At 36.3% G+C, this 15482-nt stretch overlaps 1 protein-coding gene across 1 annotated transcript in view; it reads right to left on the bottom strand.

Moving 5' to 3' along the window:
- Positions 1 to 4942: 4942 nt before the first annotated feature.
- Positions 4943 to 15482, bottom strand: part of LOC123865217 (orexin/Hypocretin receptor type 1-like) — a 47945-nt gene continuing 37405 nt past the window's right edge. The window contains exons 4-8 of the mRNA XM_045906097.1: positions 14480 to 14621; positions 14022 to 14134; positions 12278 to 12377; positions 7101 to 7213; positions 4943 to 6609 (exon numbers count right to left, since the gene is read on the bottom strand). Coding sequence (XP_045762053.1) covers positions 6179 to 6609; positions 7101 to 7213; positions 12278 to 12377; positions 14022 to 14134; positions 14480 to 14621 — 899 coding nt within the window. The 3' untranslated portion in view covers positions 4943 to 6178. The remainder of the gene's footprint in view (positions 6610 to 7100; positions 7214 to 12277; positions 12378 to 14021; positions 14135 to 14479; positions 14622 to 15482) is intronic.

The following is a 15482-nucleotide window of genomic DNA, read 5'->3' on the forward strand; positions in this document are numbered from 1 at the left end:
TGAATACAATAGGGATAAAGACATATTTAAGAAGAATACACCCAAGTCTGCAAGACAATGTGTATGCCGCAAACCGGTTACCGATTTATGTTGAAACACCAGCCTATTTAATAAGCAATCTAGACCCCGATTATAAACCAGGATCGCATTGGATAGCCATATATATAGATGCAAATGGTGTTGGACAATATTTTGATTGATTTGGACGAGCACCACCAAAATATCATAAGCAGTTCTTGGAAAGAAATACAAGAATATGGCAATTCAATACAAGGCGGATACAGAATGATTACACATCAGTTTGTGGAGAATATTGTATAATGTATTTGTATTTCATGTTTTCAGGTTACTATACAAGTTCAGATTTTTTAGATTTATTCAATGAAAATACAGTAGAGAATGATATATTTTTATGTGAGTTATTTAAAGCAATATTTGAAGGCTAATAAAGAGTAGTTATGATTCATGCGTTTCCTTTAAAACCCATAGAATGAAGCAACGAGCCAGCGAACAATAGAGCGTCATTAGTAGGTGATTAAGCAATTAGATAACGAACTAGGGATTAGTTTTTCGAAAAGCTAACTTTGCAACCGTTAGAGATACGACGTCGGGAGTGAGCGCAATCGATTCAGCGTACCCCAAAACCTTTTTTTTTTTTTTTTTTTTTTTTTTTTTTTTTTTTTTTTTTTTTTAGGTTTCGATCTTGACCGAGGCACGGAGGGGGGCTGAGGCAGCGAGGCATGGGAGGGGGCCAGGGCCTGGGGCAGAACCGGCGAATCCCTTACTACTTACGTGCACCCGAACACCGTTAGAGGCATGCCGGAACCACAGCACGCCAACCAACCCGAGGACCACACTGTGAGCGACAGGCCACCCCGTGTCCATCACCCACAGGTGCTCCTGAGGGCTAGGGTTCGCGGGAAGGGCAATTCCCTTTCCACGTTCCCTATCCTCAACATCTCCCTCGCCCTCGCGATAAAATACCTATCGTAACTTTTTTACATGTAGATACAAACTTGCATTAAGCTCCGGAAGCTTTGCACCGTAAAATAAAGAATAACATTTTTAAATAAATACCCAGTTCTTACGATGATTGAGTGTATCATAAAAGTTAAAACATGTATTAACTTTCAAAAGATTTTAGACGGAGAGTACCAGAGCACATCATATTTTACTTTCGTAACTACATACTTACCTAGTGACGTTCAACTTTAAAATTATTTAGTAAAAATCTTTTTGAGAAAAATTGCACACGTCTCTAGTTCCTTTAGTTTAGTTTTAGTTGACATTTAAACTGAACTAAGTAGTACCTTAGTAGCGCAACGAAAATTGTGCGTAGATTTGAATCCTAACTAACTTTCTTACCAGAAAAGCTTTCATGGCCCAACTGGGCACTCGACCAGCAACGTGGTAGTCAAAATTAACTCACTTTTATCGATATATACCTAGCTGTAGTTAGCAGCTAGGAACTATCTTTACTTAGTGGCACTCAGCTGCACTACAACAAGCCGTACAAACATGTTACCTTCACGGTTCCATGTAAATATAGCCTTCAGCGCATATAGACTTTCCGCACGACCGGACGGCAATCAAGTTATTGGTACACGGTTGCTCGCCGGGGACTACTATGTACTCAGATGTTTGGTGCTTTGGCTCGTAAAAATATTGCTCTACCAATACTTTAAGATATTGGGACACTAAGTGCGTACGTTTGTGTAAAGTTTTTGGTGTAAGAACTACCGGATCAGCATCACCCATCTGTTAATCAAATACAAAGTATTATTTAGCAATCACAAGCGAACATGAATTAAAATGAAACCATGCTAATATTATAAATGCGAAAGTGTGTCTATCTGTCTGTTTGCTAGCTTTTCACGGCCCAACAGTTTAACCTATTTTGATGAAATTTGGTACAGAGTTAGCTTACATCCCGGGGTCGGACATAGGCTATTTTTTATCCCGGAAAATCAAAAAGTTCCCATGGGATTCTTAAAGATCCATCCGTTTAACAGATTTAAGTATATGAAATTAGGTTCATAGGTAGCTTGCCTTTCCAAAATTGATATAGACAACTTTTTATCCCAAAAATCAAAGAGTTCCCACGGGATTTAAAAAAACTGATTCCACGCGGATGAAGTCGCGGCATCATCTAGTTATCTATAAATATAAAATAAGGTCACTGTCTGCTTATTTCAATACTAATTAGGATAAAAATAATTTTGTGAACAATAGTAAACTAATTCGATTATCGGAGAAAGCATAAGGAACAAAAAAAAGTAAGGTTAGTCTTTTGACCAAAGTAAAATCGGCCAAAAGACGCGAGCTTCATTAGACTTTGAGTATTTTCAAATTATAACAACGAAGTCGCGGGCATTAGCTAGTTAGGTAATAAAGTCTGATTTGACGTTACTTTAAGTATTTGTTTACATAAGTCTAAGTGTACCTCAAGCTTTATTTCATCCGTTATTATGCGAAGCTTGCAATCTTGTCGTCGAATACTGTATACATTTTACGTTCTTTCACTGTATGTGGCTGGTTAGAAAATTAAAATGAACCCATTTTGAGATAATATTGAAATTTTTGTCTGCCTGACCGCTTTCTCGTATCAGTCATCCGGTTGGATTCAAACTTTGTACAGTTGTTCTCGGCACTTGTGTGAAGGTACCTGACATACTTACCGTCAACGTTCAATGGATGGCTGGAAGTACAATATGTTCCAACAAAATAGACAATTGCAACGCATGCCAGGAAATTGGCTAGTCAATAATCTAAATACTTATAGATATAAAAGGATGACTGACTGACTATTGATCTATTAACGCACAGTTCAAACTACTAAACGGATCAAGCTGGGCATGCAGATAGCTATTATGACGTAGACATCCGCTAAGGATTACAAGGATACAAAGGATTTTTTAAGTTCAGGGATTCGAAATTTGTGTTCTCCACGCGGACGATGTCGCGGGCATACGCTTGTTATTCATAAATCTCTCCATTTTCAAATTCATTTTTAGAATCCAGAAAAAGATGAACACCAAACTGGGCATAATTTCTAATTGCATCTGGATTCTTAGAAATATATTTTTATAAAAAATCATTTCCATTGGTATACTTTCTTCACTTCGATTCACCCCAATTGGGTACACTTCAGTGCATAATTTATTAATTTATCATGTTTAATAAATGTAATGTCAAATTCGTTGAAAAATCTTTTCTTACCTATTAGATAAGATATAAGCTGTGCCGTTCACCGACTTGGAAAAATTAAAAATAAACGAATAGAAATAAGAGTTTTCTTCTTTTAAGAGGGGTCTCTCCGTCACTCGCGTCATACAAACGTAGTTCCAATTTCATTTGAATATTAAGCAACCAAAGTCCATGAAATTTTGCAGACATATTCTAGAAACTAATATCTATGTCTGTGGTTTTCTAAATTTCTGTTAAGATATTCGGTTTCAAAGTTACGCGGTCTTAAAAATTTACATACAAATCTTTTAGCCCCTGTAATTTTAAAACTACATATTTTTAGAAAAATCTAAAACACCACAGAGTACAGATATTAGTTTCTAGAATATGTCTGCAAAATTTTATGGACTTTGGTTGCTTAATATTCAAATGAAATTGGAACTACGATTGTATGAAGCAAGTGACGGAGAGAGCCCTGTTAATCTCACGTGCAGTCAAGCGCAGCGCGTGATGTGTCTCTCTCCGCATATCACGGGTCTCTAGCTCGTAGACGAAATGAGTTTCAAACCTGAAATTTTGGTTTTCGATGTAGAATGTTGACCCAAACCCCAATATTGAATTAAAAATTGAATTACATATTTTTTCAAGAAGGCAGCCAACATGAAAAAAGAGCCGGAAAAAAACTTGATAATATTCATAATAACGCATAATCCGTGCATTACCTGTCCTGCCGTTAGGTAGGAGTTAGGACCTGGGATCAGTCCTGACTCCTACCTAACGGTATGCGCGTACAAGTCTCAATATAATGGAGGTACGCCAATGCTAAAGGAAAAATCTAACGCCCTCTCTGAAATCTTTTTGAAAAATACTTATAGAAAAATTCTTGCTCACCCACATCTAGTCTTACTCTGGTGATTTGCGAGGGTTTATCTCGGTTAGCTAGTCGTGATTCTAAAGAGAAAATCTAGTATTCGTCACTCTCGATAGATGTCGTTAGTTGCTGGAAAATACAGCTCTGGGTATTGCATCTCTGTTTGGTTTCAGGATAGGAACAACAAACGTGAGCATGACATGAAACACTTTTCAGCCAGGTGGGGTGGCGGTCCGTTTAGGGCATCGGGTCTAGGGGTTGTGCTAAGGGACCTCCAAACGTTGATAAGCCTTTTTATGAAATCCACAATTATTGGGGTCAGTAAAACAGAGCTAATTTTGAAATGAAGGTCCACAAAAAAATTAAAGAGAACTACTACGTAGGTACCTATCATAGGATCCAAAGAGTATTTGTAATGACTACGTTATCGTTTTTGTAACATTCAAATATTTCGTAAGGCTATATTGCACTAACTATGGTTAGTATGTTGACTAAGTACAGGGTTGCCGAACTTTATAAGAGTTACTCGTATGTCCTTCCCTGGAATATAAGCTTCTGTAATTAATTTCGTCAAAATCGGTTAAACGGTTGGCGCGTGAAAAGTTAGCAGACAGACAGATAGATAGACACACTTTCGTATTTATACTATTAAGCAGATAATGTATTCTGAGACAGCATATTATGCGATCCCTTATAAAATGTAGTTTTTTGGCTTTTCGCTGCCGCATTTGGATGTGTCAATGATTAGTTCATTGACACATCCAAAAGGCAGAGAGTGAAAGAAAACAAACAATTTTCAGTGTAAACTTTATTTTTACAAAAAACAGCAATATATACAATTATGTACTTTTAAAAATATTCAAATAAATAGAAACTTAGCAGGTATATTTATAGAAAACAATAAATAAAATGAAGGTACTTAAATAATTTATTTCCTATTTTCATACATCAATAGTTTAGATATCTACATGTTGAGAGTTTGACTTACAATACATATACTAGGTATACCCTATAGTGCACGACAGGTTGAGATGGCAACCGGAGTGGGGACACCCGCACAACCACCGCGCTAATGTGCTGCCGGTGAGCGTGGGTGACGCGCGGGTGAGCGGGGCGTCCCCCCGCCTCATAGCCCGATTGCCATCTCAACCTGTCGGGTACTATAAACGCAAACTTGACAAAGAATGTCGAAACTGCTGAGTAGAACTTATTTAATTAATAGATACTTAACTTGCAAGTTTCAACGGATGCTTTTACTTACTGAAAGTATCTTACAATAAAACTTTTCTATGTAAACAAAGAGAGATCAAAGAATTTTATTCGTCTTAAGCTTAAGAGTTAGGTAATCTACTTTATTAGTTAATTGAACGTCTAATTTTTCTTACTTCTAAAATTATTTCTAATTAAGAGAGAATCTTCTAATTTAAAAATTCGACTTATTTTAACAATTAAGTAAACACTAAGTAAAAAATATTGTATGTACTTTAACGACAAGTAGAATCGGTGCCAATGTAAAAACAAATAATGGCATATTTAGATCCAGTACCCATAACACAACGTAAGTATAATGCACACCTACAGAGTGGAGCCTAGGCGCAGTCTTTTACAGCACTCGTGTGTCTGTCTGTCCGTCTGTCACAGTCATTTGCTCTGAATCTTCAGAACCCATTTAGTTGAAATTTAGTACACATAATACGGCAGACAGACAGACACACTTTCGCATTAATAATATTAGTATGGATTTCTGTGATCTAAGTAAATAAATGAATTTTGAATTGTGGGGTCACTTATTTGTGTAATTTTTTTCTTGAAAAAATACAGAAAATCGTTTCTTATATAAATAAGAATAATCTATAAAGATCAGGAAAGAAATTTATTGTGATAAAATAATATGGTAAATCTTTTTTTAGATATTGTGTGCAACCAACTCAATTCAGTCATTGTACGGATATCTTTCCTCTCGCACTTGTCCAGTTTTTTGATAACAGTTCAAACTCAACTTAATGTGATTTCAATCATCGATGATTTCAATACACTATTTTGACCCGTAGGTATATCAGGAAAAGTTACTGTTTAAACATTTAATATTTCGTAACGTTGATTATTATTTATGAACTATGTTTATGACAAGTAACCTTTTCTATACTCCATTTGATTGTACGGAGAAAATTTTTCATAATATCTCTGTCCATTATTTGCAGTGGCATCATATTTCAAACTCTGCGATTCAGCACGGCCAAAACCTTTAAAAGGCCTGCGATCACAGTTTTGGCCGTTGAAGGGCGTATGATCACACTTTTGGCCGTCTAACGGCATTCGTTCACATCTGTGGCCTATAAATGACATTCTATCGCAATTGTGACCTCTTGATAGAGGTATTTGATTACAATTATGTGATCTTAATGAAGTATTGAGTGAGCACGTTTGGCCTTTTTCGAAGGATTGGTCGAACTTTCTCTTGGATGTGGTGAGACGGGTTAAAGTGGTTGATGTCTCGTGTTTTAAGCCCGTTGAACAGCAGAAGGCTCGACGAAATTCCCGGCGATATTTACCTGAAATATGTAGAAAACTCGTTAAGCAAAAGTTGAAGTTTTGGCTTTGAACAAAAAAAAAAAAAGAAAACATTCAATTACGGTTTGGTTGGAATGCTCCCTGTCTGTTTCAGTATTCGGCCTTGAGATCCTTAAATCGAACTCTTAGGGTGAGATCTACAGAGCATTCTAAGTAGGTATAGAGCGTACTTTAATTTTGCTCAGACTTTAATTACGAAAAACTTGGCTGAGTGTATGCTAAGCTTAATCTTTGATTCGTTTATAGTTGTATCGCACTAAGATTTTGCTGAGCTTATGCTAAGGCTAAGACAGAGATAAAATTCATGAGTGATTCATTCCACACATTATTTCCTGATTTTTCCTTATAAAATTTAGCAATTAGTAGAGTTGTATGCAAAATGATCTTGGAAACCTCCATCATTAAGAATTAATTTTAATGGTCATAGATAGACCTTAGCTATGAGAATAACAACGCAGAAAGAGACACTTACCACTCATGAAATTGTAAATTAACGGGTTGACAGCTGAGTTGGCGTAGCACAGGACATGGGACAAGAGAGCTAGGCAGGTGATTACGTCGTTTTGTTCCATATCCAGAACATATCTGAAATGATAGAGAGATAGCTTATTGCCACAGTTTAAATGAACATACTTGACTTGTACTTAGTTGTCGTTTCTTCGAAATTGGTAACAGATTTTTGACTAGGTACATAGGTAGATACTTGTGGTTTGGATAACCATGGTACCTACTATTATACGTCTATGATGATGGAGGTGTGAGATTGACATCGGAACTCTGTCTGTCTTGTCTGGAAGAGATCGCTATTTAGCGACAAAGCTGCCTTTTTGTACGAGTACCTACATCTTAAGTTTTCTTTTTGTAACCTGTCATTCGTGTTTTGCGATGCATTAAAGTATATATAAATCATTGATCCATGATATAAATACATACCTACATTCATACATGACAGTCGAATTTTGACTCATGTGCTTTTTTTCATGAATACTTTCATGACGGACAATGGACGGTGGGGACGGAAACTTTCTAATGGCATGTGGCAGAATAGTCGAATTTATTAGACTTTGGATAAATTATTAATGTTTTTGTAGGTAAATTGGACGTTGCAATTTTTTTTACTTTTTAATAGCTTGCTTGTGTATAAAAAATATTTCTATCCTTTTGATGAAACTTATCTTTTTGAACATAATACACACATCCTTTGTTATCTATCATGGTGAAAAGGCAGCCTTATTAATGTTTGAAGGTAAAATAAATAACGAGAAAAAAGTATAGACACCTATCAAATACACAGAAAACGCTGTTATTGACACCCAGTAGGTACCTACCTACACTTTGATTGTACGAATAGGTGCGAAATTGGTTACAAATACAAATGAAATATTCTTGTCAAACGAGTATTTATTCGTCCAAGATATTTTATTGTTCACAGTTGAGGTGGTTGAGGTTATAGAGTTGAGATTGTTTTATTAGGTACTTACAAATAATATGCCTACATAGAAAATTAATGTAATATATAGGTACTAGATTATACTCATGAGTTCACCCACGTGGATTTGTCCCAGAATATCAAAGAGTTTAAAAAACCTATTTTTAAAAATCCCGTGGAAACTCTTTGATTTTCTGTGACAAAAACAGCTTGTACCTACCTATATTTCCGGGATTCAAGCTATCTTTCTATCCTCTTAAATTGGTAAAATGGATAGGCTGTGAAAACCTAAAAGATAGACAGACACAGTTTCGCTTATAATGTTAGTATGAATAGTATGGAATATGGATATTATCATTAACCAACGTTTTAGTACAGATTTTGAAAGATGAATTGCGTCAAACAGGCGTTCCTAATCGCATTTATTTGATACCACCACTTAGCATTTATTTCACTCGGAGAAAATTAATGACACTTTAGGGAAAACATGAAACCACATCAATTTCTTCTACCCACGCAAATCGTTATCATTTAGAAATTCTCAACTAAGCTTGCAAATAAACATGTTGCCACATAGGTACTATAATTGGTGTCTCAAAAAATATATACAACCTACCTACATACCTACTTTTCCGAGTATATTTGGATTAATTTGCATTCCTATTTTGTCCTAAATAATGAACCTTTGATTTAGGTCTCAGCTTTGGCCACTTTCGACCAAAAGACCACCTTCGGCTAAGCCATCTGCTTCGGCCGAAAATAAGCCGAAGTTTTGGATGAAGCCGAAGCTTTCTAGCAAGCGCCAAAATATATTTTAAGTAAATAAATACTATAACTGACATTATTTCGAAGTGCTATTAATTACAACAAAACAACAGTCAACAAAAACTTAAATAAAAACTACTTTTAGTCAATCTTGAACTAAGCTTCGGCTTCGGCCGAAGATTGTGGCGATACTTAACTGATTAATCAGCTTTTCAGTCGGACTCTACTTCAATAATAATAAATAATAATAATAATAGGTATTCAAATTCACAAATAATAATATGTAAATCGATGGCCCAAAGCAGAAAATTAAACCAAAGTCTGTAGTATGTCCGAACTTAATAGGATTTCGATCTTAGTTCGGGGCTAACCACAAGTAGATTGATAGAGAGTTACGTAGGCCTTACGTATTGTGGCACAAAATAAACTTTTTCTTAAATATCTTATGCTGTTGTTAAGTATACTTTAAAACTTTTACATAAGTAGGTACACCACGCTGGAATTTCCATAGGTAATACCTAATTTAATGTTGAAGTGGATAGATTTTTTCTAACTTGGAAACTTCTATACAAACAAGGCTTCGGTATTACGAATCCCACCAATCTGAATAACAAAGGGACGAACACTTAATCACTCTGAGGTGACAACGAGGCATCTAATTTCACGATAGTTCCCTATTTCATCACGAATTAACCATCCACGGTCTATTTATCTTCTTCTACGTCTGAATCGAGGAACCAAAATATATGTGTACGGACTACGGAATTATCTACGTGTTACACATCGAATATCACACTAATATTATAAAGGAGAAAGTTTGTACGTGTGTGTGTGTCTGTGTATGTTTGTTACTCCTTCACGCATAAACGACCGGACGGATTGGGCTGAAAAGAATGGAGATAGATTATACCCTGGATTAGCACATAGGCTTCTTTTTATCCCGGAAAACCAAAGAGTTCCCACGGGATTTCGAAAAACCTAAATCCACGCGGACGAAGTCGCGGGCGTCAGCTAGTCTTCTATAAAAATGAAATTGCACATTTAAAGTTTTAAATGTAGTAAGTGATTACCTACTTCCTATTGAATCATTTTATTGCAAAATATATAGGTATATCTGTAGATACATAATTGCAAGAGGTCCGCGAATTCGTCCGCTTTGATTTAGTTTTTTTAAATCCTGTGGAATTGTTTGATTTTCCGGAATAAAAAGTTGTATAATATGCCCGTCTCCAGGATACAAGCTATTTATGCACCAAGTAAATAACTCTCTTAAAGTCGTTAACTCCTTGATTTTCCGGAATTAAACTAGCCTATATTCTTCGCCGGGGAACAAGCTATTTCTGTACCAACTTTTCATCAAAATCGGTCGTGAAAAACTAGCTGACAGACAGACACTTTCGCATTTATAATATTAGCATGGATTATAATGTATCGAACCTTATTTTAAGGAATCTAGGTAGGCCATAGTCTATCATTTATTTTCAGTTTCTTACAAAAGTAGCCGAACAAAATTCGCTATTTTTAGTTTCACGGTTTTTACAGAGGCCACGGAATTCATAAAACCACTGATTGTTGCTTTTAATTAGGCACTTCTTACAACCGACATAACAAAGTGTTTTATTACGACCGCCAAACCCGCCTATGTCGTGGTAGGTATACTTATACGTATTATAAACAGAGAAAAACAATCTATTTCTAAGAGTATGCGTTATAATGTACCAACTAGCTGATACCCGCGACTTTGTCCGCGTGGATTTGTTTTTAAAATTCAATGGAAATTTTCCCGAGATAAAAAAAAACAGACTCGACGAATTGACACCTCCAGAAGAAATAAACATGCCTGGAAAATAAGTTCAGAAAAAAGCAAAGTAACATATTAATTAATGACTTATTTCGCTAGTCGTGACCATAAGGCGCCTTCTCCACAGGCGAGAGAATCGCGGCGATAGTTTCGCCGTGTGACAAAATTCGATACTCTAATCTCCAAAGAGCGATACTACCACGGCGATACGAATGCCTCTGACGAGTATATCGTCGCGGACTCGTCGCGTCTCGATACCATTGAGTCTTGGGACGATATCGTCGAGTCTCCCGGCGATACCACTATGTTGCGCCACAGTTGAGAGGCGCAACGAGGCGTTGCGGTCACGTCTCGCGGCGATCCGTTGCGGTCTCGTGGCGCTTCATTGCGAATCGCGACGACACCGTGTACCGCTGTACCGTGGAGTTTATCCGACGATAGTAGGATGGACTCGTTGCGATTTTCTTGTCCGTGGAGATGGAGCCTTAGAGAAGACCAATAAGATAATCCGTCGAACACTCAAGTTACGAGAACTAAGTACCTACCTATATTATGACCGCTAATATTATGCTCAGTCAACACTGATTCGATTAACAACGATGTGTGAACTACAATCCTCGGTTTTCCCTTGAGTCATGTTTGACAAGACTGGCCTTTTGGGGATAAAGTTATAGCAACCAAACATCCGCCTGCGATAAACTAGAACCACAACCCATAGTTTGCGCTGAACTGCCATACCTATTCCTCATTTTCTTTTACCCGAGTAGATGCCAAAGATGTGCTTTGGCTTTTGCTTAGTGCGTGAACCTGTAAATCTCATCTAAACCCTACAAATAATAATTCAAAGTCATGGTCAAAAGTCAATGAACGATAAAAATTATCTTAACGTCTTATTTGTTTATCGATAGAGCGATAACCGCTGTGTTTCCTACTTAACAGGGCTCTCTCCGTCACTTACAATATTAAGCAACCAAAGTCCATGAAATTTTGCGGACATATTCTAGAACCTAATATCTGTGCCTGTGGTGTTTTACATTTTTCTAAAAATATTATCTAGTTTTAAAATTACAGGGGCTCAAAGAGTTGTATGTGAATTTTTAAGACCGCGTGACTTTGAAACTGAATATTTTAATGGAAATCTGGAAAACCGCAGGCATAGATATTAGTTCCCGGAACGTTTCTACAAATTTCCATAAAGTTTGATTGGTAGTATTCAAATGAGAGACGAACTACGTTTGTATGGAGCGAGTGACGGAGAGACCCCTCTTAAGCGTCGTTGTACCCTTTGATCATTGTCGGATTCGCCGACGAATATGCACCATTGTGCACTTTTTGATTGTCAATAATTGTTCAATTTGTAAAATAAATAGATGTAACGGTGCCTATTAGTTACGAAAACTTAAAACTAAACCTATGAGGGTTCCAAGCGCACTCTGGTCTAAAAAGAAACCCACAATAAGCTCAGCTGGATAGATATTTTTCTTATTATTACCTGATCTAATAAAGTTGCGATCGCTCGGGCAATAATAACGAGTGTGCGCCCAGCTTAAGGAAAATTGCTTTTTATTATAATTTTACGAGTAAGTTATATGTCATGGAAATTCATCTCGGCACTTAGATACAGAATAAAATTATTAAGGGTTGACGAACTTACCTAAGCACGGATAAGAGATGAACTGGAAAGTAGCACACTGCGAACATGACCACCACCGCCACTAGCATCTTCGCCGCCTTTCTACGTGATCGCAGCTGAGCTAAAAAGGTCGATAATCACACTAATATTATAAAGGCGAAAGTTTGTATGTGTGTGTGTGTGTGTGTGTGTGTGTGTGTGTGTGTGTGTGTGTGTGTGTGTGTGTGTGTGTGTGTGTGTGTGTGTGTGTGTGTGTGTGTGTGTGTGTGTGTGTGTGTGTGTGTGTGTGTGTGTGTGTGCGTATGTTTGTTACTCCTTCACGCAAAAACCACTGGACGGATTTGGCTGAAATTTGGAATGGAGATAGATAATATCCTGGATTAGCACATAGGCTAGCGTTCCCACGGGATTTCGAAAAACCTAAATCCACGCGGGCGAAGTCGCGGGCATCGGCTAGTTATTATTAATATATTCAATGATAGTTCCCCTTCAGGTTAGTCCGCTTCCATCTTAGGCTCCATCATCACTTACCACCTAGTATGATTGCAGTCAAGGACTAACTTGTATCAGAATTTAAAAAATAAAGTTGCGTATCGACTGAGTGACGTCACATTTTTTGTAGTTGTAGTTACTAAAAGGTTCAGTAAAACATTTTTGTTAAAGGCATATTGGACTTTGCAAACAAAATTACTTCCACTTGCCCCAAAGACTTAGGTACATTATTCATAATATTAGCAAGATTCTGGGTCAAAAATCAGCTTAGGTTGCCTTGCTTCTAAAAACCTATCTGCGAAAGCCCGAGAATTTCAGAATAAATAAGAGTTATTTGAATTTCAATGTTGACTGAGTAGGTATGGGAAAAAGATGTTAAGTATGTACTCGTATTTCAAAATCAGCGGAATGCCCTTTGATCTTATTTATTTATAAAGTTAGCTGACTTTAAATTAATATTCACATCAGCCGAGTTACAACAACGGTGGTTAAGAATATCCGAAATCAATACGGAACAACAAAGGTTCAGTCAGTCCTACTTAACAATGAAGACAAAAACTTTATATTCAAGCGTTAAATTACAAAAGAATTTCATTTCATTTTTGCGCAATAACTTTCTAAATACATTGAATTACTATATTAGTACTAACGTATTAAATAATTCCTCCGTTTCCAAGCTACATGTTGAAAAGTAGGTAAAAATTTAGACTAGGAAGCGAAAACCGCTATTTTTCACTGTCAAGCGCTAAAATGAGATGTTTGCAATAAACTTCTAATATCGACTAAAATATTTATTTCCGTAAACTTCGTAGCTCGGAGCGTGGATGCGGACATACCTGCACTATACAGATAATATTGTTATAGTTTTTAGGGTTCGGTACCTCAAAAGGAAAAACGGAACCCTTACTTTGTTGTCTGTCTGTCAAGAAAACTATAGGATACTTCCCTGAGTTCCCGTTTACCTAGAATCATGGTAGGTAGGTAGGTCTTATTATAGCACAAGTACAGGAATACATAAATCTGAAAACCGCGAATTTGTGGTTACATCATTTAAAAAAAAAAATGTTTTTTTTAATTTTCAAAATAAAATAACTATACCAAGTGGAGTATCATATTATGAAAGGGCTTTACCTGTACATCCTAAAACAGGTTTTTATTTATTTTTATGTATAATAGTTTTTGATTTATCGTGCAAAATATTGGAAAAAATATCCGAGTACGGAACACTCAGTGCGCGAGTCTGACTCGCACTTGGCGGTTTTTTTGTTCTTACTTTGTTCAGCTGATGCTAGCTTAGTAGTTTCCGCTTGCCCAGGTATCTTCTCTGAGCTCCACAGCACTCTCACGATCTGGTGGTATGCTACCGTCATTAAGAGGAGGGGTATCCTGAAACCAAACAAAAACAATTTTTATTTGAGGAACTTCTTATTACTTATTATATTTTATTTGTGTGCCTATTCCTTTTTAGCAGGTAATTATTTTATTTTATTACATTTAATTTACCTATTTTATATTTTTGAGTAGATATTTAGGTTTATTTCGCTATAAAGGAGCAAGCAATTGGCAATAGGAACTTGAAAGCAGCCGAAAAATAAATTTTCACGAAAACACAACACACAAACAAATATTGGAACCACCTAGATCTACTCGTAGTAATTGCTTCAAAAGTCGTAAGATATCTTGAATATAATAAATTGAGAGTATAAGAAAGAAGAAAATGCTATTACTTACGTATAAATAAACACTACTTTGATTATATGCCACACTAGATCGCTGGTTGATGACCAAATCGCAGTACATTGCACCAAATATTCTAAGTCGAAGCGCAGAGGTACCAATTTCACTGTGGTTAAGACTACTAATTCTGGAGCATCTGAAAAATTTCAAATCATTAAACTTATTTAATCGAGTAGCGATGATGTCGCCCACCTGTAGGACTTCGGTTTTTCGCGTGGTTCAAAAGTAAGATATAGATTTTCATGTGATTTTTAACACTGATTTCACCCGCTTAGAAGTGCGATTTCTAAAATCCTTTCCCTTTTGCTAAATTCTAACAAGTGTACCTATAAATAAAATCAAACTAATATTATAAAGGTGAAAGTTTGTGTGTATGTTTGATACTATTTCACGCAAAAACTACTGGATCGATTTAACTGATAGGGAGATAGATTATACCCTGGATTATCACATATTAAATATTTAATATTTTTTTTATTTAAGAAGAAATTTTCACAGAGTTTAAAAAGCAGGTGTATTCATAAACTCATTCACGAGTTTTTCCGCACACCTGATACACATAACACAATAATTTAATTTAGTTATAATACTTAAATCTAGGTATAACAAATTCGGTACTTATAAATTAACGATCACAACAAAGAAACAGCCAATTCCGTCGAGCAGTTCCCAAGTGATGATCTTTCATGCATGCAACAATTGATTTTTATTTCTACAGACTAGATGATGCCCGCGACTTTGTCCGCGTCGATTTAGGTTTTGCGAAAATCCCGCGAGAACTCTTGTACTTATGTATTCCGGAGTAAAAAGTAGCCTATGTATGTCTCCGGGAAGCAAACAAACCCGGACCCAAAAAGAGAGGTATTATAAGTTTGACGTGTGTATCTGTGTATCTGTCTATGGCATCGTAGTTCCTAAAGTAATGAATCGATTTTAATTTAGTTTTTTTCGTTTGAAAGGTGGCTTGATCGAAAGTGGTCTTAGCTATAATCCAAGA

The sequence above is a fragment of the Maniola jurtina genome, chromosome 5 (assembly GCF_905333055.1).
Source record: "Maniola jurtina chromosome 5, ilManJurt1.1, whole genome shotgun sequence".
In the NCBI taxonomy this organism is placed as follows: domain Eukaryota; kingdom Metazoa; phylum Arthropoda; class Insecta; order Lepidoptera; family Nymphalidae; genus Maniola; species Maniola jurtina.